Raw genomic sequence first — 24,404 nt, forward strand, 5'->3', positions numbered from 1 at the left:
ACCGTTGATGGAAGGTAGGAACATTTAAACAATATTTAAATTTCCTTTATTTATCTTGATATAAATTTTAAATCATATTTAAAATGAGGGATTTTATTTATAAAAATATTTGTCTCATCATATTTAATTTATTGCATGCATTGCCGGATTCACGCAATTTATGTCTAAACATGCATACAATCATAATATCACATATTATATAGGATGATCGATTCCATTTCTAATTGACCCGTGGTTGCCAATCACGGGTCTTAGTCCAATCCTAGGTAATATGCAGTATGCAAATGCAATCCTATTACATATGCTTCCAATTTACATTTCTTCAGTCTTCATTGTCTGCTGGGCCCACCATCTTCAAATCTTGATCTCCCACTAAATCTAATGTATTTACAATAAATAACAATGACAAGTAGGGGATACATTTTTAGGGGGTGGGAACGGGCTATAAACCAAGCCCACTTTTATTACATATGACATTCATATCGGGCCATAAACCAGGCCCATTAATAAAACCAACAACAATAAAGACAAAATGTAAATTCCTAACATACACCTACAAAATTGGTCATGGCAATCGATCATCCTTATCCAATAACATTTAATTCAAAATTAATTTATTGGATAACATGCTGTGGCAATTCAAATTTAAACAAGATAAAATCATATTTTATATATAAAATCACATTTCACATATAAAATCATATTTTATCTCCATATCAAATAAAATCATATTTTATCTATAAAATCCAATTTTACAAATAAAATCATATTTTATCTAATATATCATAAGATCATATCTTATCATCAATTGTACCAAAATAATTGATTTCAAAATTCAATTTACGGATAAAATATTAAAATTTTCCAAAAATTCAAATTTATCCAAAATCAATTTTAAAATTTACGGACTCGAACAATTCGATCCGAAATCTCGTGAACCAATCAAAAACAATTTTTGACCGGACCAAAAATAAAATTTTAACATATTAAAATTAATTTTTAATAAAATATTAATTTTTCCCGCGGGCCACCCGGGACACTCCCGGGTTGGCCCGCACCCGGGGCGCGGGCCGGGGGCAGCCCGGCTGCCCCCTTAGGGCAGCGCCTGCCGCCGCCCCTGGGCGGCGCCGTGCGCTGCCCTGGGCGGCGCCGAGCGCCGCCCTGCGCAGCGCCCAGCGCTGCCCTGCGCAGCGCCCAGCGCTACGCTGGGCAGTGCGCCGCCCAGGGCGGCGACGGTCGCCGCCTTGGGCGGCGCCGTGCGCCCCCTTTGACAATTGCTGCCCCACCGGGCAGCGATCCAATCGCTGCCCGGGTTTTGCCCCGAAAAAATTTTTTTTTTATTTAAAAATATTTATTTTGTTTCATAAACCGAGACTCAAAAATTTTGTACAATTGATTAATTCAATCGATTGATCTGAGCAACCTGGCTTTGATACCACTGTTGGAAAACTGGCGAGTTCCCAGACCAATTACGATTGATACCCGGTGCAGCGGAAGTTTAAAATTTTTTTCATGGAACGTTTCCATGGTTTGGGTATCAACCGTTCATCCATTGAATTACGTGTGTGTGTAAAATTTAAATAACAATTAAATAAATTTTACCTCAAATCTTGCAACGAGATTAATGGACACCAACAGAACAATTCTGCTCTTGTTGTCTCTCCCTGGAACCGATGAACTCCTTCAATCAGGTCCACGAACAGAGGTTTAATCCCTCTGATAGATTGCACTAGAAAATCTATCAGAAGTTTTCTGCGAAGAGAATACACGAATTTGATTCGTTATTCCTTACTGCGATTCAAAATCACAGACCGGAATTTTCTCGGGCAGAGGGGGAGGGTTCGGCCGATTTGTTGAGAGAGAGGCTAGGGTTCGATTTTTGCTCTGTCTCAAAAATTATGACCTGTTGTGTGTAATTTCTGTACTGAAATAACTTATTTATAATGCAGGCCACTAACACCTTAGGGCCCATTAGTCATAAGCTGGGGCCCGACAAGCAAAGCCCGCTCGTTCAGAAATTAATATAAAATTCATCGTGACTCCGATTGATGAAACGATTTCACCAATGTGCACAGAAACCATTTCTGCACGTTTTAAAGTCAAAATAAATTTTCCTGAATCCGAATTCAGTGGTTTCCAAAAATGTCCATCCCTATGTCATTTTAGGAAATCCTACTCCCTTACTCTTATTTAAGAAGTCCAACTCCTTAGTTCATTAAATTTAACTCTTTAAATTTAACTATCTCAACGGGGATTAAAACTCCATTACACTGTGTGACCCTCAATGGTTCAGGGATACAGCTAGCCGTGGGCTCACAACTCCTTGTGACTCGGAACAACACTTTCCGACTTGCCCAACGAATCATGGTAAAGCGCCTAGCAACATCGCCCCATGATTCCCTAGGTATCACTGATAGTGCCTACAAGAACCAGTAGATTTTGGTTAGCGTACAGTACGGTCCCTTCATCCAAATATCCCGATCGAATCAACAACCATTGGTATATCGAGAGTCGCTCAAGATTCGATAACTATGCAATACATCTTGAAGATCAAATTAGTGACATCGCATGTGCTACTAAGAAACCATTTCTTAAATCACATCAAGTACTCTGGCCAGAGATTTGTCACACTAATATCTCCTCAGATCGCATAGGATATCCACACTCGCAAGTATGTGGTGAATCCTTGACAACAATGCATTGACTCCTATATGTGTCGTAACTGTACCCAATCTCGACACCTGATGACCCCCTCAGAGTCGGTAAACGAGTCAAAGCACAGTACTAGCATATAGAGTCTCCATGATGTTTCAAGTCGTAAGGACTAATGGTGTACAACCAAAACCGCGGACTTTATCCACTCGATAAGTGATAACCACTTGGAAAGTCCGGATAGGGTAGTTCGACTATTCATCCTATGAATATCCATTTGCATGCTTCGAACATCTCCATGTTCCCTACCAATGAAACGTGGTACTCCGCATCGCAAATGCTAGTCTCAAACTCGAGCGATCCTTATCCTTATTATCGGACGGCTCAATCGACTAGGAACGGTTTTAGAATATACAGTGACTATAAGATGTATTTCATGATAGACATCTCCATGTTCTACCACATCTTACATACACTATAGTATATTCAAGGTCTTTATCAAAACAACAATAGTATATCACAATATAACAATATGAAGTAATATAAAGTCATTGCCATAAAAGTGTAAATAATATTAAACAAAAGATTGTTTATACAAAGAGTCAACAAAGCCCATAGCCACACAGTTGGCTCACTGGGCACCCACTCTTACAGCGAGCCTGGGCGAGGGCTTGGGCGAGGGCTTGGGCGAGCTTGGGGTGAAGGCCTGGGCGAGGGCTTGGGCGAGCCTGGGCGAGGGCGAGCTTGGGCGAGGGTTGGGCGTGCGTGAGGCGAGGGGCGATGGGAGAAGGTGGGTGAATGCTTGGGGTGAAAATAGGAGAAGGAAAATGAGAATGAAGGGAAGAGTGAGTATTTATAGAATAAGGATGGGTGAGATCTACCATCCAAAATTTAAAAGTGAAGGGTGAGAGATGAGCCTAGGGATGCGTGAAAGGTTCCACCAAACTATATTTCACCTTTATAGTATTTCAAAATTTTTAAGGTCCATACCGTGGGGGCGGAGCCCCCGCACCGCGAAAGTCATCAATTGGTCGCACTGCGAATTTTTCGGGTCTGTTAGAGAAATTTTTGAATCGTCAGCCCCAGGTGCCTAACTTAACAAGAATACAAGAAATAAAGGTCCTGACTTTGAAATTCACACAATCGAGTTTTGAACCTGCGATTCAACTCGATTTGGGAGGGGGAGACTGGTGATACCCCATGAGTAGGCCCATCAAGTGCTTAGACCCAATGAAGGCCCATAACCAAAGACTAAGGTCCGAGTCTCATGTTTAGAGGTAGGGCTGGCTCGTCAGGGGATTATGAAAGAAGATGTATGTTGGCTCCTAAGGGATGAAGGATAGCCCCGTCCAGTTGGACCTTAGACGTGAGGTCTCTAAGGTAAGTCGAAAGCTTATGGCAATTTGAAAGGGAGGTGTGAAAGAGTATATGAAGGCAGCGGAGGAGAGGCTCGCCTAGGGTGGGCGAGCCTCAGGGTGGGCGCCCCCTAAGGCGGGCGACCCCTAGACTGGACAAGCTTGGTTTTGTGCTTTGAGTTGTCTTTGGAGGGAGAGCTCTAAGAGAGAGGCGCGTGAGCTATACGCTCGTGGTCCCCTAAAAAGTGTTCGTGGTCCCCTACTTTGCCTCCTATAAATACGGGTTTGCTCCTTCCATTTAATTCAATTCACTTTCATTTTGAGGGGCGCCTAAGCTCCTCTTTTTCTTATTCGTTCACGTCTCTGACTTGAGAGTCGGAGGGGCTACGCCGGGATACCCTCCCGGCCCCTTCTAACATTATTTGCTTGATTTCAGGTTCATCTCTAGACTCGAGGCTTTGGGCTTGAGTGGGATCCGGACCATCAAATTTTAGTGAGTATCACATGCGATATTCACTATTTTGTTTTTTAAAATCGAGCTTCACTAATTTATAATATAAATAGTTTTTAAAATAATAGATATTTTGTGAGAAGACGGATGTTAGTCGTGATACGGGTAAACTTGGTCTATGCCTATAGTGAAAACTGATATTTTATTTTTCATAAAAAATAATAATTTTTATGATTTGGGGCGGGTCAAATAACTTTCTTACAAAATTGATCAGTGAGACTGATTCATTGAATTTTTTATTTCAAAAATGGTGGTGAACGGTATAGCTATTTTTTTTAGAAATATCTTCATTTTCAAAATATTAAGTAATTTATTTTTAAACAAAACTTGTAATATTTATATTTTCTGAAAAACAAACTTTTTAACTTATCTAAACAGGGATGAGAAAAACTCTACAAAGACAAAATTTAAAAGAATTATTAATATGATGTTTAAGCAATTGATTGAGAATTTACTCACGCAAGACCGTTAATCACCATAAATAATCGTTATATTATAAAGTATGAACAAGTTTCGAATCTCATGTGAGACGGTATTATATATTTTTTTGGGATAAATTATTATGTACACGTCGAAGGATCAGCTCGCATAGACGTTTTTGTTAACAATGCACATTTTGTAGAGTTTACCAGCGACTAAACAAAATTGTAGACTTTCTTTGTGATTACCAAAGCTTTAGTTTCAGACAACTGTGTATAACGTGGAAGCAGCACTATTCAGTGATATATTTAGGCCATATGGCAAATTAATGCATGGTAATTTGAAATATTTTTATCAAAGTTTGACCAGTACTATCACAGTTTTGGTAAATACTAAATACATCTTTACATTGAAAAAAATTTCATGTCAATTCGTTTTAATTTTTGGTATGACTGTGATTTATAGAAATTTTGAATACGCCTTTTGATTTGAAATTTGCATACCTAAATTGACGATATAAATTATACTAATATGTATATAATTTAAATTAGATTTTTGGATTATTTGTCAGATAACTCCCTTATAGATGTAAATAGTAATGTAACTATATAATGATATTACACTTGTGTTAGTATGAACTTAACCGACGTATTTGATTCGATCAGGTAAGAACGGCCCCTTGGCGCACCACCTTAGCCGACCAAATATTTGCTACAGGCTACAACTGGGAATTGAAATGGCTCGGAAAATCAATTATTTTTTGTTAACCTAATTATTTATCACCCATTCGATCATTCATAGTATCAAATCAAATCAATTTTGTTTTAACATTATATAATATTTTGTGTACTTATAAAACGTTCTTATAAAAGTGTTTATTAATTTTTTTTATAAAATATTTTAAAAGTTGTTTTTAAATAAATATGTGTTTGGACAATTATTCTATAAAAAATATTTTAAGATCACATAATTAATCCTATTCTGAAAACATATAAAACACGTCTCAAGTATACAAAAACTATACTTAGAGAACAGTTTTTTAAAAAATATTTTTCAAAAACATTTAACAAATCAAAAACATACTTTAAGTTTTTTCATTCATAAAATACTAAAAACGTTTTTAAAGTATATGTCCACATTCAACATTTAATTATTTTATCATCAATTCGATCATTCGTGGTATCGAATCAAATTATTAATTTAATTATTAAAAAATTCAAATGAATAAACATATTTGCAGCCGGCCAAACGAATTAATAACATAGATCAGTTGACGTCAGTCCAATTATTATAACTGAAATCGAAGTGATAGTTATAATTTGATTCGAGGGAAAGAATTTGGTGGTTTTTTAATTTTTAAAATAAATTCTTTTTCTTTTTTGAAAAAAATTTAAAATAAGTTCATTCGAACTAACAATAGTTTTTCAAAATAGTCAACTTTTGTCGGAATAATTGTAATTACTCAAATAATTGAACGTATATAATATAAAATTGCACATTGATATTTGATAGAATATAAAATTATAATATTGATTATTGGCTCTTATAAAAAAAAATACGAATATTAATTATATGCTGGAACTTAATTTCCATGGCAAACACTTCACACTTCTTGTTATTTTTGGGCCATAATTTAAGCCTCATCGATTAAACAAGTCATAAATTGATGTGGTTTAATTTGAAATTAAAATATTGACTTAAAGACTTAATTGTCATGATATCATTATGTGGATATCATGTATATTTCTGATTTGTTGAATGACCAAATTAAAAATAGTGAAAATTTTGTTATTATATAAAAGAGGTTGTGGTCCCAAATTTGCAGAATGATATATCTGTTTTGTTTTTTATCGACAGAACTCTCTGATTATAAGAAAAAACTACAAGATTTCACCCATAATTGTTCACAAATCATGGATTTTGGAACGTTTTCGCAATTTTGATTATTATTGGTGTGATATCTTGATAATTGAATAAATTCATGTTTTTTTTTCAGATATTGAATCCAATTGTTTTCTTTATTTGTATGAGACCATTTCATAGATCGATTATATGAAACGAGTCTCTAATCTGATCCAACTCAACTTATTATAATGAGAAAAATATTACTTTTTATTATAATTATGGATCAGATCAATCAATCTTACGGATATAAATGCGAAGAACAGTCTCTTAAGAAACAAACTCATTACATAGCCGTCATCCATTGAACTAGAAGCGATACATTTCATATTTGTCTTACCAAAATAGAAGTGAATGGTTGTTAAATGGGTGAATTCCATCATCTTTGTGAAAATTCAAAAAAGATAAAAAAATTTCAATTAAATTTAATTTAACATCCTAAAACCCTTTGTAAATGATGCAGTTGTGCATAAATTTTACAAAATCTTTAGTATCTTATTAAACTTGAGATCATTTAATACCAACGTCCATCATTTTATTTAATATCAAATTTACCCTCATTTGATAACATCCATCATAGAAAAATATATTATCATATATGATATGTTTATCAGCAAAACGTTATTAAACCTAAATCATATAATTTTTTTTCGTTTTAACTAATTTTGAATTTTTTACAAATTATATATATAATATAATAATATATAATTCCAGCCCAGGCCATACTAACATATGACGGAGCAGCTAACAGGGCCGGGGGCATACGTATCCACTTATTTCAAGTTGGCCCAAAATGAAGTAATAATCGAACCTTTGGCCCAAAATGAAGTAATAATCGAACCTAAATGACTGTATTCAGTCTAATTACACAGGTTTCAAACAATTGGAGGCCCTATTGAAAAGAGTTCTGTTATTAGGGGGCAAAAAACAAATGAGAAATGTTATTGTTATTATCAAAATCACAATTGTGGCCACTTTCTTTCTCTCTTTCTTGGGTTTTTCTTCCGTCCAAATTAAATCGTGAGTTAAATATGTATTCTAAAGTCAAACTATCCACTAGTCTGCTCAGTTCATCAATTGATTAGATCAAATATTGGATGATAATTGACTAATTAAATGATAAAATAGTCATTATCCCGCACAAGTCCAAAACAAACATATTAATACCCTTAGGGCCCGAACGGACGGAATAGGTGAACATTTGACCAATAATCAAGAGTTCAATTTCTCCGATCATTACTTTCCCGCGTGAGTCTGCTCTGTGCGTTTTACTTACTTGACGTGATTTGCAGTCTATATATACATCGAAGGATAATCGAAAGATAATGATCACGTAACTAAAAAAAACGCAGCGAACATATTAATAATGTTACAAAAATGATAATAACAATATGGATAAGCCTCTAATTGGGAGGCAAATTCGGTCTACCAAAAACATCTCAAGAAATTAATGAGAAAATGAAACAACAAATTTCCAGGCTGAAGCAACAATTCATGTTGAACCAACCTATCCAAGTTGAGATTCCTAGGCAACAGATCACTGTAATACAACAACGTTGTCAAAGTCGCCGTCGGCTGAGCCACCAGCCACCCCATCGTTTTCGCCACCGTCCCGAACATCATCACCCTCCAACGCTGCTACAAAATCATTGATCCACATATATATATCTCAAATCAACAATGGTCATTCCATGAGAATTCTAATTTAAGAATGAAATTTATCATAAAACCAAATAGAGATAAGATGATCGTTCATGCTAGTCATATCACTTCGAACTCCAATACTATATATAAATACTTTTTGTCGAACAAAGTGATAGTACAATTCATATTCACCTAAATATAGGAGTATAAACTTTGGAAAGAACAAGCATTGGCAGGGAAAAGAAAATCATACCATGAAAATTTGATTTCTTGATCAAAAGATACACGGCCTCGATAAAAATAGAAGATTGGATTGTTTTTTAATGATGAATAGCTACACTAGTGACCTATAGAATAGGATGAATTACACTTGGTGGGGGAGCAAACTTTACTACTCTGAAATTTAAGGATTTATGGTGAGTGGTTAAAGGTGTAGAAGAAGGGGAGAGGGGTGATCAAGAAATTAATTAATGTAGAGTTGGGTTAATTAAATGGCATTTAACAAGACAAACATTGGGCATGACGAGTGACGACACAACATCCACTCACTCTACTTAGTAGATTAAGGGCAAAAACCCATAATTTATGTGCCATCGGTTTGTCTTTTTCAACAAGAAAGAGGCGTGAAAATGACCCCTAAAGATGACCTACTATATAAGTGTAATGTATATGGCAACTTTTTTTTTTGTCATTTTTACTTTCTTCTTCTTGACGTTTAGGGAAAGTGCCACAAATTTCGATAAGTTATGGGCAATTATGATGTTTAACGTTTGACGATAAGCTATTGGCTTTGTTCGAAAATTCTACGTTACACCGGCCCAAACATTTGGCGTGTGACTCACATGCAATGTATGGTTATGTTGCTATACCGAGTGAAGCATTTGGCGTGTTATTGCATGGTTATGTTGCTATACCGAGTGAAGCATTTGGCGTGTGAGTAACACAATGTATGATGATTATGAACACAGTGAATCATAGAATTTCCCAGCCTTGTTCTAGAACGCCAGGTAATATTGATTTTCTTTTGTTGTTTTTTTCAAAAAATACATTAGGCAGATGAGTATTCGATGATAATAATGATGTGATGTATCCTGTCAAAAAAAATGATGTGATGTATAATTGGACAGGCAAAAAAGATGTAAGGTTTTGGAATCATAAAAATATGTTTTGGGGAAAAGGTTTTCAAGAAATAGGGTGAAAATGGTTTGTTTCCGGAAATGAAACCAAAAGTCGTGTCTTTGGATGTCAGAAAATGCGACCAAAATGGTCCCAAAAACCTCATTAATAAGCTTAAAACACTTCGACAAAAATACATTCTCTGCAAATTGGTCCATCGATCTTGCAAGAGCATACTTCACTACAAATCTCATAAATCCCACTCGAGACCGAAACAGGGTGCGAACCTGTTTATCCTGATGGCATCTGATAAAAGATTTGATATAAGCAGCCTGGTTCAGATTCAAACTAATTCCGCCTACTGTTCCGGCTCGGCTGTCTCCTCCTTATCAGGGTCTTCCTCCTCTTCCTCTTTCTTTTCTTCCTCCTCTTCCTCATCTTCTTCTGGTGGATCAGCTGGCATTGGTGGTGGCAATGGAGTTTTCATTGGGCTGAACTGCGGAAAAATGTCAGGTCTCCTTCCTGGTTTCGGCCTATCCCACTCCTGAAAATGATTGAAACAAGCTTGTTTCAAATCTTCTGCTATAGTTGAACATTTTATCACATATCCCTTAAATGAATGGATTTCACCACAAGTTTGGTTTGCATTTAGATGAATATCCAATTAGCCAACGTGGAAGATACAATACCAAATGTTGCAAGGGAGTTCATTTGTGAAATCTTGCCTATTGAAATTCCCACTCTAATTCTTACTCTCAGCAAAAATAGAAAGAAAACATAACACAACATGAATTATTATTATTATTTTTAGAAAAAACAAGCCTCGCTTCTTTATGTTGATAAATGCCAATATGTGAACCGTGGTCCAAAAGAGGATGTTGGTAAGTATCATCCAAATTCCAAAGCATGTTGATGAAAGATCTATTGAATTTCAGCAAACTTTATGCAGCCAGGTACACACAATTAACATGTTTTAATTTGAAAGTAGAATTTGAGGCAAAATATAAGAAGTCTCTTGAAAATTACCACACATCTGTTAAGCATCAAGCACCCGGTTGTTCTTTATGGCTCCTACTGTGTGATTAAATCGTGATGTCTGAACTAATGTACGATATGAAATATTTGGACTGCATAATTACTATCAGTTGTAGTTTTTCGTACACCATGCTCAGTGGATGAAAAAATGAAATTGGGATGAGTCCAATATCTAAGTTAACGGAATCCTAATAACTAAAGTCAAGGAAATTCATTTGTTCTGCCACACAACCCACCAAGGAGAACATGATACACGACGTTTCAGTTGAAACGGACTCGTTAAAAAACCAAAACAGGAATCATCACAAGCAGTAATAATCTTGAGTTATCCAAGATAAATACTACTCCACTAACTGATAATCAAGAGTTCAGCTGTGTCAAGGGCGAATTCAATTTAATTTCCTCTATAAGCAGTTCAAAAATTGTCATAGTTTGTGTGATCTCGATGACTTAAAGTTTGCACAACAAAACTCAGATCTTTTAGATCAATTGTTTCCAATTATTTCGAGTAACTCAGAGCTCAAACTAAGATATGTGCTCAAATTTTCTCACAGATTAAATTTTCACCAACTATTTTTTTAGTGCATTTGAGGCCGAGTCTAAGGTAGGGTAGCTTCCCAGTCCAAATTCCATAACAAGGATTGATCTTGCTCAATATTATTCAACAATTAATTAAAAAAGAGTTTCTCCAAGATTTTCCAGTTCAATTTCTGTTCTGTGACTGCGTCACTCTTATTCTATTTCGTACCAAAATTTTTGAGCTAAAAAAGGTAAATTTTAGCATAATCAGAATTCAGACGACGAAATTGAATCAGCATCCCAAAATTCACAATTCATTAATTTAATGAATAAAAGCTCGGAATTAACAGAAAAAGGCGAGAAAACCATCCGAAAGAAGTCCACAGAGTTAGAAAGGCAATGAATTGAACTCACAATTGGAAAATCAAGAGGCGACCGGCGAGTCATCTTCTCTTCTTCGGGAGCCATACCCACAACCAGTGACCTCCGGCCTCCGCGCGCTACTCCCGGAGAGTAAGTTCTCGGGAAACCAGGCAAAACAGGAATCAGGTAAGACGACGACGTCGCCGCCGCTGCCGTGGATGAAGTTGAAGGAGGCGAGGGACAAAAAACCGACGGAGTGGTCGGAGTTCTAGTTGATGAGAGGAGGGAGAGGGACAGAGACGCCATACGGGGCGGAGCTGCTGATGCTGGTGATTGCTTAGCTTCTCCGCCAGAAATGTGCGGTCGCGCACCGCCACGGGAGAGAGCAAGAGAGGACTGCGCGTGAACCGACTCACGACTAAAAACTTGAGTTTGGATCCGAATGTCATTTGCTCGATCCGAATTTCGACCCGACTTGGTAAATAAATTATAACTCACTTTTTATATATTAGCGATGATTTCATGATAATCTTCGTAAAATTTTAAAAATTTATAAATAGTTGAGAATTGCTTTTGCTCTCCAAACACTATCATATCGTTATCGTTACCATTCATAGTCGATACAATTAGGGTTGATCAATTTTTTTAAAAAAACCGTTTGAACCAATCGTCCTGCAGTGCACTGTCGTACCTCATTTTTTTTTAAAATAACCACGATTTTTTTTTTTTAAAAAAAAGAACCACCCCTTTCCCATAGTGCGATTATAATATTAGGTCAAAACCGCACCGTACCGCACCGTCGTGTGTAGTTTTATTTAGCTAGAGTTATATTTATTAATGAGCACACGGTATATACACAATAGATTTCTACTTGTGTCACTCCCACTCTAGTATTTTAGAGCAAGATCAAACATCTAGTGTTTAAAGTTTGAAAAGTGACAAATGATGGAGGTATTGCAAACTACCTTTGTGATTTTTTGAAGAAAATATTATGTTCAATTGTTATGATTGTGAGGTTATACAGAAAAACCATATACTGAATTGTTTGTGGATATTTTGGTATGTCTACACATATTATAGTTGATTAACTTTATTTTATCGTTTGATTGTTATTTTATCTAGTTTTATTGTGTTTATTATAGTTTTTATTCATTGTTCTAAATAATTTAAATAGTTATATTTTTTTCCATTATACTTATAATTAAAAAAACGGTACCGTGAACCGGCTGCAACCGCTTAAAACCGCTGAAAACCACAAAAAATGATTTTACATATAAAATCTCAATTAAAAAAATACCGATAATTAACAATGTACAATAAAAATAGGTTTAAATTTCTTACAAAAAAAAAATCGATAAAACGCACTGTGATCACCCCTAAATTAAATACAATGTACAAGTACAATACTTTCGGTGAATAAAATATAAATATAAACATTTTTTTAAAAAGAATAAATATATAATATAATATAATATAAATATAAATATAAATATAAATATAAATATAATATAATAAATAAATAAACACTTAAAAAGAACTAATAATTTGCTATTATTTTTTAATCCTTCGACCTCTCTTCCTTTCTGTCTCGCTGCGAGGAAAGAAGAAATGGCGGGAAAGCAAGTCGCCGGCGACGGCGTGCCTCCGAGCTTGGCTGGGATGTCCAAGAATCAGCTCTACGACATCATGTGTCAGATGAAGGTTGCGCATTTTGGTTTAGTCGATTATGCTACATGCTCATTAATTTTACTGCTCTTTTTTTTTTTTCCCAATTATTCGATCGATTAGAAAATTACACGGTGGTGTGAGATTGAATTCTATGATGGCAGGCGTTGATAGAGCAGAATCATCAACAAGCGAGGCAGATTCTGATTCAAAACCCTGCTCTGACGAGGGCTCTGTTTCAGGTTATTTTTCAACTTAGGGTTTTTTCTGTTTCACTGTGATGTCGCTAGTTTAATTGCCGTTTCTTTGAATTAGGGTTTTAATGTGCATTTTATGGTTTGAAGTTGAATTTATTAGTGCATCTTGATTTTTGAAAGCTAACTTTAAAAAAAAAGAAAAAGAAAAATCTGACACATTAAAAGTTTCTATCATTTGGATGTTATTGGATTTTTTATTAAGCCGAGTGGCTGTGTCATAAACCCTGGAAACACAAGTAGATTAGAGTAATCGTTCAACTGTTGTGCTTCTGATAAAAAAAAAACTGCTGTGCCACAAACTATCCCGGGATTAATTTTTTTTATGTTTTTAACTTTTATATTTCTAGGTTTCTCATAGGTGATTAGACTCCTGTATTGCATAGGAAATGGAAAATTTTGCACATGGTGTTAATTGCTTCTCAGTTTTTTTTTGCAGTATTGTATAAAGGCGTAGTTGTATATTAGTTGCTTTGCTTTTCTCACTCGACAGAGTGTTTACACATCTTTTCCTCCATTGGCCCTTCAATCCAAGTAAACTGTAATACTTCTTCGTTAATGTACGCCAAATATATTAACTGGAAAAGGATTGAAGGATGGTGTTCACTTCATCACTTCAATTTATTTGATGTGCATAAAGAAGAAGCATATTCAGTGTTAACACAATCCTTCAGTCCTTCAAATTAACAATAGCACTTCAATTTATTTGGAATGTGATGGTGTTAATTTATTTGGAATTAGTTTATTCTTCTTCACTTCAATCATTTTGTCATATAACTGGAAAAGGAAAAGGGAATTAATATTTAAGAAGACGTGATTCAAAAAGGGAAAATTCTGCCTTGTATGCTAAGAAGAGGAAAATAGTATTTCCAAGATCAAAATATTGGATCTAAGAAACCCGAGTTAGACTTGTGTCGTACGAAATACACAGTTTTATGTTCATTTTATCAGGATTGAATTGGAATGGAGATATATTGGGATTCTTGCTATATTTTTGGGCACGTACTTGTGTTAGCGCGGGGTATCATCTAGGTTAAAAACTTAAAACACCACCATATAAAGGTGACATGGACCAAGTTTCAGAGTTCCTTTCATGGACACAAACGCCTAATACCAACTTATTTACTAGAGAATAATACTAGCTGCCAGCTTTGCTTGAATTCCTTGCCACATCAAGATAAGGGCTTAGAAAGTTCAAAAACTCTATAAGATTCACAATTCAACTCAAGAAATTCAAACAATTTTTATTTATTGTTTGGAAGCTTTTGGCTTATGTGCTATTTCAGCTACTGACATTTATATAATCGTGTCCCTCACTAGGCACAAATTATGCTCGGAATGGTGCAGCCCCCTCAAGCAGTACGTTCTTTTGTCTCGTCTGTACATTTTATTTTGTTTTTTTCTTTGACATTTCTGAAAAGTTCTGTAATTTTTTATGTTATTTGCAGGCTCCAACTATTTCTCCATCAGTGTCACAAAATTCTCAGCAACCAATAATGCCAACTCAGCAGTCCAATATTCAGCCCGCGTCATCGTTTCCAGTTGATCAGAACCAAGGGAGAAAGCAGCAATCAATCCAAAGTGTCGCATCTAAACCTCAATCCCAATCTATTCCTCCTAATGTTCAACCCCAACTGCCGCAGTCCCAGTCCTTGCAATCAATTCAGAAGCCTAAGGGGCAACTTGGTCCCAGATCAACACCATTGTCTGTTCCACAGTCCTCTCAAGTGCCTAATCCGACACAATTGCTGCAGCACCCTGCTCCACCACCTCCTTCACTTCATCAGTCCTCAACGCCCATGTCCTCAACCCCCATGCAATCACAGCAACCTAAACCTCTGCAGAACACAGGCAGCCAATACTTGCCTCTACAACCGCCTTTACAGCCACCATTACCACCACAGCCAAGACCACAAATTCAACCCTTCTCCCATCAGGTTCATACTCAAATGGGACCAAGTTTGGGTTTCCAGCATCCTGGTGGACAACAGATGCATCATTCCCAACCCATGTTCCATGTAAACTAAAGATCGACTTTTAAGCTAAACGAGTTTGTGTATTTTCTGTGTTGTTTCCAATAATCCTGTTTTCCTTTTCTTTCCTCCATTTTAATGCGTGTGTTATTCAGCCAGGAACGGTGCCTTCTGCCGGATTGGGACCTTCATTTCTGCAAGGACAGCCACCACTCCCTAATCAGCCCCTTCCCCCATCACTTTATCAGGTTTTACATTTTATTTTACGTGAAGTTCAACAAAATGTATGGAAACTGTTAGTTTTTTATTGAATGGGTTCATACAATCTTTTGTCCCACCGGTCATTGTATTTTTGTGATGACTTTTTTGAGATGAAAACTCCCTTGTTATTTTTGCTTCCAGACAGGAGGCCCTCACCTTGGAATGGAATTCAATCAAGTAGGAAGCTCCAGCCAAGTGGATAGAGGACCCAATTGGAGGCCTGGAATGCCCGAAGCTAAAGGACCACATTTTCCGGGACCACCTTTAGTTGCCAGTCCAATGGGTACCATCAATCAGCCTCCTCGACCACCATCTGTAATATACTCGTTTAAACTTTCTCATCACGTTGAATTAGAATTCCTCCAGAGGCCGATAATCTAATGTTTATGTCTATGCAGTTGACTCCTGAGATGGAGCAGGCATTGCTGCAGCAAGTTATGAGTCTGACTCCTGAACAGATTAGCATGCTTCCTGCTGATCAAAGAAATCAAGTGTTTCAATTGCAGCAAATGCTTCGTCAATGAAAGCCAAGTGGTGTCGGAACTTCCGATATAATCGAGTCTTTTGCTCCACCTACGGACAATTATAATTCTGCTGATTGTATTTCGTAGCTTTTAATGTTGTTTCTTTTATTTTTGTTATTGCTTTCCCTTCTCAATTTCCTAGTTAGCCTCTGGGTTTAATCCCATTGAACTCACATCCCAAAAAAAAAAAATTAGATTAAGAATTCATTCTGTATTGCCTGAATTTAAGTTGAGGTTCAAGAACATTGTATCAGATTTCCATGAAAATTTCAACGACCATCTTCCTTGTATTTTCCTCGTACTATCTTAGGTTTATCCTTGAAATTTTTGTTTTCGTTATGCATCATATGGTTACCTAGTTTGAATAACGGTCGACCAAATCCAAGGTTTTAAAATAATTCTTGTGATGTTTTAATAGTTAAGCCAGCAAACATGATAGCATAGCACGATGTAAACCGGCAAGATGTTACGTTTTTATCTGTTAGTGATGCATGAGAGTCACAGTGGCTAAGCTTCAAGTGTTTGAATATGGGTAAGACACCAACAAATGGAGTTGAAATGAATAAATAATTCATATGGAAAAGTTTACTTGTTATTTTCTAAGTCGTTACAGACACACTGCAGAACCTACAACCCCCCTATATGATGTTGTTCTTTCATTAAATAATTTACATCGGCCGATAAAACTCCAAAAATTCCCACCTTTTGGGACACAACATGGCGATTGCATTACAACCTGTGCAATCCCCAAATCATGATTTTCAATTGCCATTGATGCTCTAGAATCGTTGTTTCTTGAATTCTTGGCAAACAGGCACAACAAAGCCTCTTCATCATATAGCAAGCGTGATTTTCTTCTTATATCTGGCCTTTTTTTTAGATGATAAGCAGTGGGACGGTCATTCTTGGCCATAATTACGCGAAGGAGAATCAAAGTCTTCGAAACTGGAAAAGTCAGAATCTTCGTCATCCTCCACATCTTCTTCGTCTTCATCACCATCAGAACCAGCTATTGAATCTTCATCTTCACTCTGCACAGAGGACTGAACATTACACTCTTTTTACCTGTTTCTTATCTTATGTTTGGTCATTTCCCTGACATGTCTAAAATTTTGGTTTTCAAGGTGGCATTTGCTTTATGTGATACCATGAACGACTCAACTAGAAAAGTATACATGCTAAATGATGAGTACGTGGAAAACAAAATTACTACTCACTTGATCAGCAAAAACACTGTTGAACTTGTCGTGATCTTGTAACTTACCAGGCTTGCTATTCTCCACATTAGTGGAACCACCCTATAAAGAGTTAGGATGGAAGAGTTTAGTTGTATAAACACGCTAAAATAGATAAACAAATTCTAACCGATAAATGTTCAAGAGGGGGGGGCGGGGGGGCGCATGAACTTTTTACAGGATGTGATGTCGGTGACACTAAAAGCACATTAAAAAATACAATATTTGAAAAGGTGACTACCCCTGCTTCAGATCCTTTTTAAAATTATGATTATAAATTTGGAGTACACAGATAAATGACGACGACCACTGTCTTCAGCAGTTCATCCCTTCAACAAAAGAATACAAGGAATTAATGGTAAGAGAGTTGAATCACTCCAAGAACTAACAACAAATATATATGTCAGGTTCACAAGGATCTTCACCTACAACTTGAGTAAACAAACAGCTTAAAATAGCAGAAAAGTCCACAAACAAATAGCGAAAACACACCAAGAAATGAAAACTTAAGAAATGGAGTTGACATGCTAGTAAGCAGCTCAAGGAGATTGATATATACTTGAAAATTAAACCATATCGAGAGATATTATGATCGCAATCAACCTCCAAACCACAACTTACATTATCGTGTTTTATCTGCTCTATATTCTTCTCCAATTCGGATATGTGCTGAGTGAAACCCTGCACCATCAAGAAAGAGGCTGATTAAAATATACAAATCAAAGGGGCATCACAACAATCATTTAACTATGAGGTCATGCTTTAATAAAACCATTGCTTGTTTTTTTAATTATATTTCATTTCATTGTTATAAATTTGGAAACTAGATGTAGAGAATGAATGACCCAACCTCATATTGCTGCAAGGCAACTCTACGCTTCAATGCTTTTTGCTTCGTTAGAAGGTTTCTCGGCCTTAAGGTAAGAGGTCGGTGATAATTCTTGCCACGATAGAAAACTACAGCATGACCTTTGGGGACTCTGTCAATTGACACTAGTATTCCACCACTTTCATACTCCAAAAGTCTAGCTGTTTCTTCAACCAAAGAAAGTTCTTTTTCCTTTGATATCAGCTTTACAAGTTCTCTATGTTTCCAGTGTAGATGCATGTTCTCAATAACACCATCAAAAACACCACGAATCCCTGAGAGATTATCATAAAGAAACATGATATTCCATTTTTTGAAACTTTGAACACTTGTTTTGACTGAAAAATGGAAACTGAACTCAACTAGACATAAATTCCCTTCTACCATTAGACTCTATCACATTGACAACTTACCCAATGGCAGGTATGCTTTCATTCTTAATCCAACCTTGCGATACATAACTCGTTCCTCATCTGTGATTGTTTCCTGGTCATCTGAAGGACTGGCAGGCATCCAGGATGACCCAATTTTAGACAGCTTAGTCTCTGCTTTGAGCTTCTTTGCCTGAGACTGTAATTGCATAGTCAGTTAAAAACCTGAATCTCAATTCTCAACCAACGAATGAGGAAACATCTTGTCCTACAGTTAGTGATTTGGATATTACAATACATTCATACTATACAGGAACATTAATAGGAGGATGGATGTGATGAGATGTGGAGAGCTTGAATTCATCATAATTCTACAAAAATATAGAGATAAGTAGGTAACGCACCAGCAAAACTAGATTATCATAGTAACACAGGGCATACTTACAATGGCTAACTTATGTTCAAGTCGGCTGACCACTCTGGCACTCTTAGCTCTGTCTGCCTCTTCTATCATCTTCTGATGTTCTTCGGAAGAGATTTCTGTCCCCCATCGTGCCTGAGCCTCGTAAAACTCAGCCAAAGTACCAGTCTGGGCTTCTTTATCTTGACCAACTGAAACTGCTGCTGATCTAACTCTCATTTTCTCCTCATCATCCTGTACCTGTTTTGCCGATTCCTGTCTTTCTGCTAAATAAGTAGCCACACTAGATGGAAGAAAATCCTTTCCTCGGTGCATAACTATGAAATATTTGTTTCTTAGAAGCAAGACTCCCCCAGTTAAATTCTGCCAAAGAGACCAGGAGAAGAGAAGAAGAGGGGAAAAGGAGCAATTAAGTAAGAATGACTTGTGACTGAAATCAAAAGCAAATTCCAGATCTCTAATAAGATACCAGGATTTAAATGTAATGTTTTGCAGATATTATGAAAATATTGAGTGTGTAGTGACTTCCTAGTCCAGTATTAACATGAACACATTACTGCGATGCCAATAATCCCTTCCTCCCAGCCTCCATCAATCACACACATGCAAATATATGTCCTACATGTTTTACTTACATTATAAACTCTGTCGGTGTGTTTAAATTGAGGAATTGGGAGCGAAAAATTTCAAACCCGTGATATATATCATAATATTAATTACACTCAATTCACATTTGGATAATTTTTATATACACGGTATTCAAATTTTTGAACCACTATTTTCATCTTAATCTTTCAATCATAAGAATGCATTTCCAATGCTAAATTATAGAAGAACTTGAAAGCCACACTCTAAAATCCATTTCTCAAGTCAAATATTTCGATCTAAATGCAACCTTAATGAACGCAAAAACAAGAGTCTAAATGTGATTCTGCAAAGGAATTCAGACATCCCAATTTCAGTCATTGAAATTCAATAAAGCAAAACAGGTCTACCGACGGCCTGACTGAAGGACGTAAATGTTTTCTCATACCACCAAAACGAAGATTTTCATGCCTATCACCCTATAGCATAAGAAAATTACTAATCCCCATCTCAAAAGATTGTACACGTCACACAATATTGCAAAGGAGAATGTATCGCACCATGAAAATAGAAAAAATGAGATGAGACCTGGGCGTACCTTGAGTTCTTCAGCCATTATTTTGTTGTTTGTGTTCTGGATTCCACGTTTGACAGCAATTTTTACAACTGAACTTTTATCCCAAAGCTTTAGTATGGCTGCTGCTAAACCTTGATGATTTCTGTTTCTCCCTGGGGAATTGGAGATATACATTGATTACAAGAAATTTACTTATAGCATATTAAAACAACAATGCAGCGCTAAAATTACCAAGAGCAAAATGGCATGGAAGTGCTTTAGCTGACTTTCGGAAGGTAGTCATCTCAGCATTGGTTAGCTGCGGACGCATTCGAATGGGAAGAAGTCTAATTGGAGTTTTATATTCCGAAATAGTCTGAGGAAGTAAATCAGCATCGACAGGAAGTACTCCTGTACCCCACCAATCTTCAAACCGTGGACCTAAACTATCTAATAGGCTATTGAATTCAGCTTCCTCTTCTGTCATGATTTCATCACGACAAGCCATAACTGGGTACGGGTTCTTGACAACTGGTTTGCTAACATTACTATTGCTAGCAGCTGAATCCTCAGCAGGGGAAACAGTAGGGACAAAAATAGTCTCACCGTTCCCTCTGTCAGGTTTCAAAATAGGACCATCATAGTTAGTTCCTCTAAAGACCAACATAACACTTCCAGACCTCCATGTCACCGATCCCCCTGTACGACGCTGATGAGAGAAATAGGTGTAAGAATATTTGGTCTACACACAAATTGTTAGTTAAAGAAACAGTAAGAAATATGGATGGAACAGCACCAACAAGCGACCAAGTTGGGTTTCAGTCCCAACAAGCATGGTCAATTCGATAACATGAGCTAACAAAATAGTACTAAAGATAAATGTAAAATGAAATATAGCTCCGAATCAAAAATTCAAGTTGACAATTTGAGAACAAATGAAATTTGATTTATTTTCCCCATTCGAGGCTATATCGGAACTCACCAACCTCTACTATCTCATGTGCGGTCCTCATATCATGAGCTAAGTCCTCGTGAAATTTCAACCTCACCAATTCACATTTCCTCCACTTATCATGTATCTTCTCTAAGACCTCGCCCGTTACACCAGCCTTGGGCACATTAATCCTTTCTCTCAGAGTCATCCCCATTCTCCTTAGCCTCCTCAACTCCTCGTCTTCAATAGTCAAGTCGGCTAAAGTCGGGGCCTTTACGGCCCGTTTCTTCACCCCAACTCCACCATCATCCAAGTCCTCATCATAATCGTCCTCGCCCTTCTCCTCCCATGGAAGCAAATCATTACCCTCATTTTCAACTAAAAAAGTGTCAGGTCTGACCCAATCCCTCTTCAACAAGTCCCCCAATTTTGCATCCTCAACTGCACCGTTTCCCATTTCATCCAACTTCGAATCCAAATCCAACCCTCCTGAAATATCCCCAGATTCTCGCTCATCATCGCTCCCTAACCCCAGATTACGTAACCGAAGCACAATCCTATCAATGGCAGTGGTCCCGGCCCGAGTCTCAGCTGGGGAGGGGTCGGCTCGTCTGGGAACGGGTTCAGGACGAGAAACTTTGCCCTTACGTGGAGAGCTCCACTTGTTGATCCACGAGGAGGAGTTCTTCTCCGGCTCTTTGGCAATATTGGACCTTCTTGGGAATGTCTTGGTTACTTTAGTAGAGCGGAGAGCAGAAGATAAAGGCTTGAGAACAACGAGAGAATAATGCGGTGGTTTACGAGACAGAGTGGAGAAGATATGCGGCGGCAATTCTGTGAGTTTCGCCGTCGAGAAAGCCATTTCTTTAGCCGGAGCTCTCACTGACACTCAAGCAGATATCGTTCACGATGAGGTTTTTTTTAATTAAATTATCGAATAATTTAAAGAACCGAAAGATTTTTTTGTGAAGCGAAAAATTTAGGATTGGGTTTGAAACCTGGGCCCTTTAGGAAGCCGGGTGATATTTTTTGGGCCTATAATTATATAAAATAGTGGCCCAAGTTAAAATGCCATTTGATGCAATGAATGTGTTTGATATGTTTTTAAATTTTATTAAAATTTTAATTATATCTTACCAATATGGCTAATTGTATCAACCTTTGTGAAAAATAAAAAAAGCGAAAAACATCTTATATAAAAAAAATAGCATGTTAGACCCTATGTTTTCAAAAAATTATCATAAAATCCTCTTTCAGAAGGGGTAAATGTGCCTGAATTTATATAATATATGGGTGAAATGTGCTATATTTCTTAAAAATGAAGGATTCATTAGCCTATTAATATTTTTTAGGGGTTTTATGTCTTTTAGACATTTCACATTATATATCCTAAATAACACGTATATAATAAATTTAAGATTAATGCACAATTTATCAAAATTTTAAAATAACAAAAATCTCAAAATTATAATTTTATGTAGTGTCTATAGATCACATAAAAAAAATTTAAATATTACCAAGTACGAGAAGTTTGAAGAGAGAAATGTTTTGAGAAATATATGATATGATGTATTTCGTTGATTTTGAAGAAAATGATTTTTATTCTAAGGGTTTATATATTGATATAATTTTTTAGAAAAATAAAAAAAAATATTTTTTTATTTTAAAAAACATGTTTAAAGACATTTAGTATAGTCAACTTAGAATTTACTATTTTTCCTCGAATCATAACATTTTAATTCCGTTTATTCAATGTTTAATCATGTTTTTAGAATATTGGATGTAACTAATAGCATTATATAAACCCAATGAAAATTATAATTGTATTTTCATATATACATACTTAAGGTAACTAAATTATTGATAATTTATTTATAATTACAGTATTTTATCTATTTTTATAGTTGTTAATTAATAAATATCCTTTCATATTTATATAAATTTTGGAATATTTAAATCATTATATCATCCTTAAATTACAAAAAAAAATTAATTTACACAAAAAATTATTAAAGAATGCATCGCGTACAAAAGTCACTATTTTTTTAAATTATAAAAGGCTTTTTTTAATAAATAAAAGGCTTTTTTATGAAAAATAAAATGCTTTTAATGGTTATAATAATTCAGAAAATGTCAAATCGTGTAGTTGTCGATGGCAAACACAACCAATAGAGTGTTTGGATATACTTAAAATGCTGGCAACGTATGGCACTTCAATCTAAAACTATATATTTAATCAATTTAGACTGAGCCATTTGTTTTGAACACGTTTTATTAAATGGGTTATACAATGCATCTAATAATCACTAGGCAAAGCCGGGGTGCTTCTATGCGGGCTAAATGCATCTACGCCCTCTGTGAAAAATCAAATATGCATATTATTCCCCAAAAGATTTTAATAAGCTGAATGGTCCCCCAGTTTTTAAAATATTAGCGCATAACATCCCTGACTGTCATGTTAGTAACACACGCGCGATAATTGCAATTATTCATATTATTTTAACATTTTTATATAACATCTTCCATCATTACCCTTTCAACTTGCAAATATATTAATATTAATTTTTTTACTTTGAAAACTGGATGATAGCCCTACCTTTCGAAATTTTAATTATAATCAAACAAGATGTTATTTAATTAATGTATATTTTTAAATTATAATCAAATATGATTCGTAAAAATCAAATTTTATAATATAAAAAAATTGGTACAGATAATTAATGCATAATTTTAATTTAATTAAAAAATATTATCTCTCTAATTTTGAAAAGTTAACATTCATTTAGTTAACCTTCCATTTATGAAAAGTTAAAATTCAATTAATTTAGTTTATTTTAAACAAACATCTTAGAGTATGTAAATTTATTTGATATTATTTTCACAATATATTCGTAACGTGATCAAAATAGAAAACGTCAATTTTAAAAATTTCCATTAAATAATAAATTAATATCTTAAATAAAAAAATAAAATGGGTACACATTAATTGTTTTTTGAAAATTATAATTTGCATAATTTTTTGCATTATTTTATTTCAAACATTTGCGATCCAATTTGCATCTTGTTTGACTAAATAACTAAATAATACGCGTGGTTAATAAAAATATTATTACGAAGAAATTTTGGCCTTTTTAAAAATACATTTGCGTATCATTTTTTTCGAAATGGGTCTATGTATTAATTTAATAATTTAATAATTTTTATATTTTAAAATGATACAATTTATATTTGATCAATCTA

General features: G+C 35.6%; 3 protein-coding genes across 4 annotated transcripts; 1 reads left to right on the top strand and 2 right to left on the bottom strand.

The window, feature by feature from the left end:
- Positions 1-9,729: 9,729 nt before the first annotated feature.
- Positions 9,730-11,908, bottom strand: LOC140875414 (uncharacterized). Its single transcript, XM_073279090.1, has 2 exons — positions 11,569-11,908; positions 9,730-10,144 (listed from the first exon to the last, which is right to left on the bottom strand). The coding sequence occupies exons 1-2, from the start codon at positions 11,821-11,823 to the stop codon at positions 9,959-9,961; spliced, it is 441 nt and encodes a 146-aa protein (XP_073135191.1). The 5' UTR covers positions 11,824-11,908; the 3' UTR covers positions 9,730-9,958.
- A 1,155-nt stretch (positions 11,909-13,063) lies between these two features.
- LOC140874810 (cleavage stimulating factor 64) lies at positions 13,064-16,465 on the top strand. Its single transcript, XM_073278229.1, has 7 exons — positions 13,064-13,218; positions 13,347-13,424; positions 14,757-14,795; positions 14,885-15,454; positions 15,565-15,657; positions 15,812-15,985; positions 16,069-16,465. The coding sequence occupies exons 1-7, from the start codon at positions 13,126-13,128 to the stop codon at positions 16,192-16,194; spliced, it is 1,173 nt and encodes a 390-aa protein (XP_073134330.1). The 5' UTR covers positions 13,064-13,125; the 3' UTR covers positions 16,195-16,465.
- Positions 16,466-16,752: 287 nt separating this feature from the next.
- LOC140887658 (CRM-domain containing factor CFM3, chloroplastic/mitochondrial) lies at positions 16,753-22,063 on the bottom strand. 2 transcript variants are annotated; one of them, XM_073295066.1, is made up of 9 exons: positions 21,217-22,063; positions 20,483-20,939; positions 20,273-20,403; positions 19,114-19,452; positions 18,711-18,867; positions 18,280-18,572; positions 18,051-18,110; positions 17,412-17,492; positions 16,753-17,225 (listed from the first exon to the last, which is right to left on the bottom strand). In XM_073295066.1, exons 1-9 carry the CDS (start codon positions 22,024-22,026, stop codon positions 17,094-17,096), a joined length of 2,460 nt encoding a protein of 819 aa, XP_073151167.1. In that variant the 5' UTR covers positions 22,027-22,063; the 3' UTR covers positions 16,753-17,093. The 2 variants fall into 2 exon arrangements, with proteins under 2 accessions (XP_073151167.1, XP_073151175.1); XM_073295074.1 differs by lacking the exons at positions 16,753-17,225; positions 17,412-17,492 and adding an exon at positions 17,577-17,758.
- Between the last annotated feature and the right edge of the window lie 2,341 nt (positions 22,064-24,404).

The sequence above is a fragment of the Henckelia pumila genome, chromosome 1, assembly GCF_033568475.1.
Source record: "Henckelia pumila isolate YLH828 chromosome 1, ASM3356847v2, whole genome shotgun sequence".
NCBI lineage: Eukaryota > Viridiplantae > Streptophyta > Magnoliopsida > Lamiales > Gesneriaceae > Henckelia > Henckelia pumila.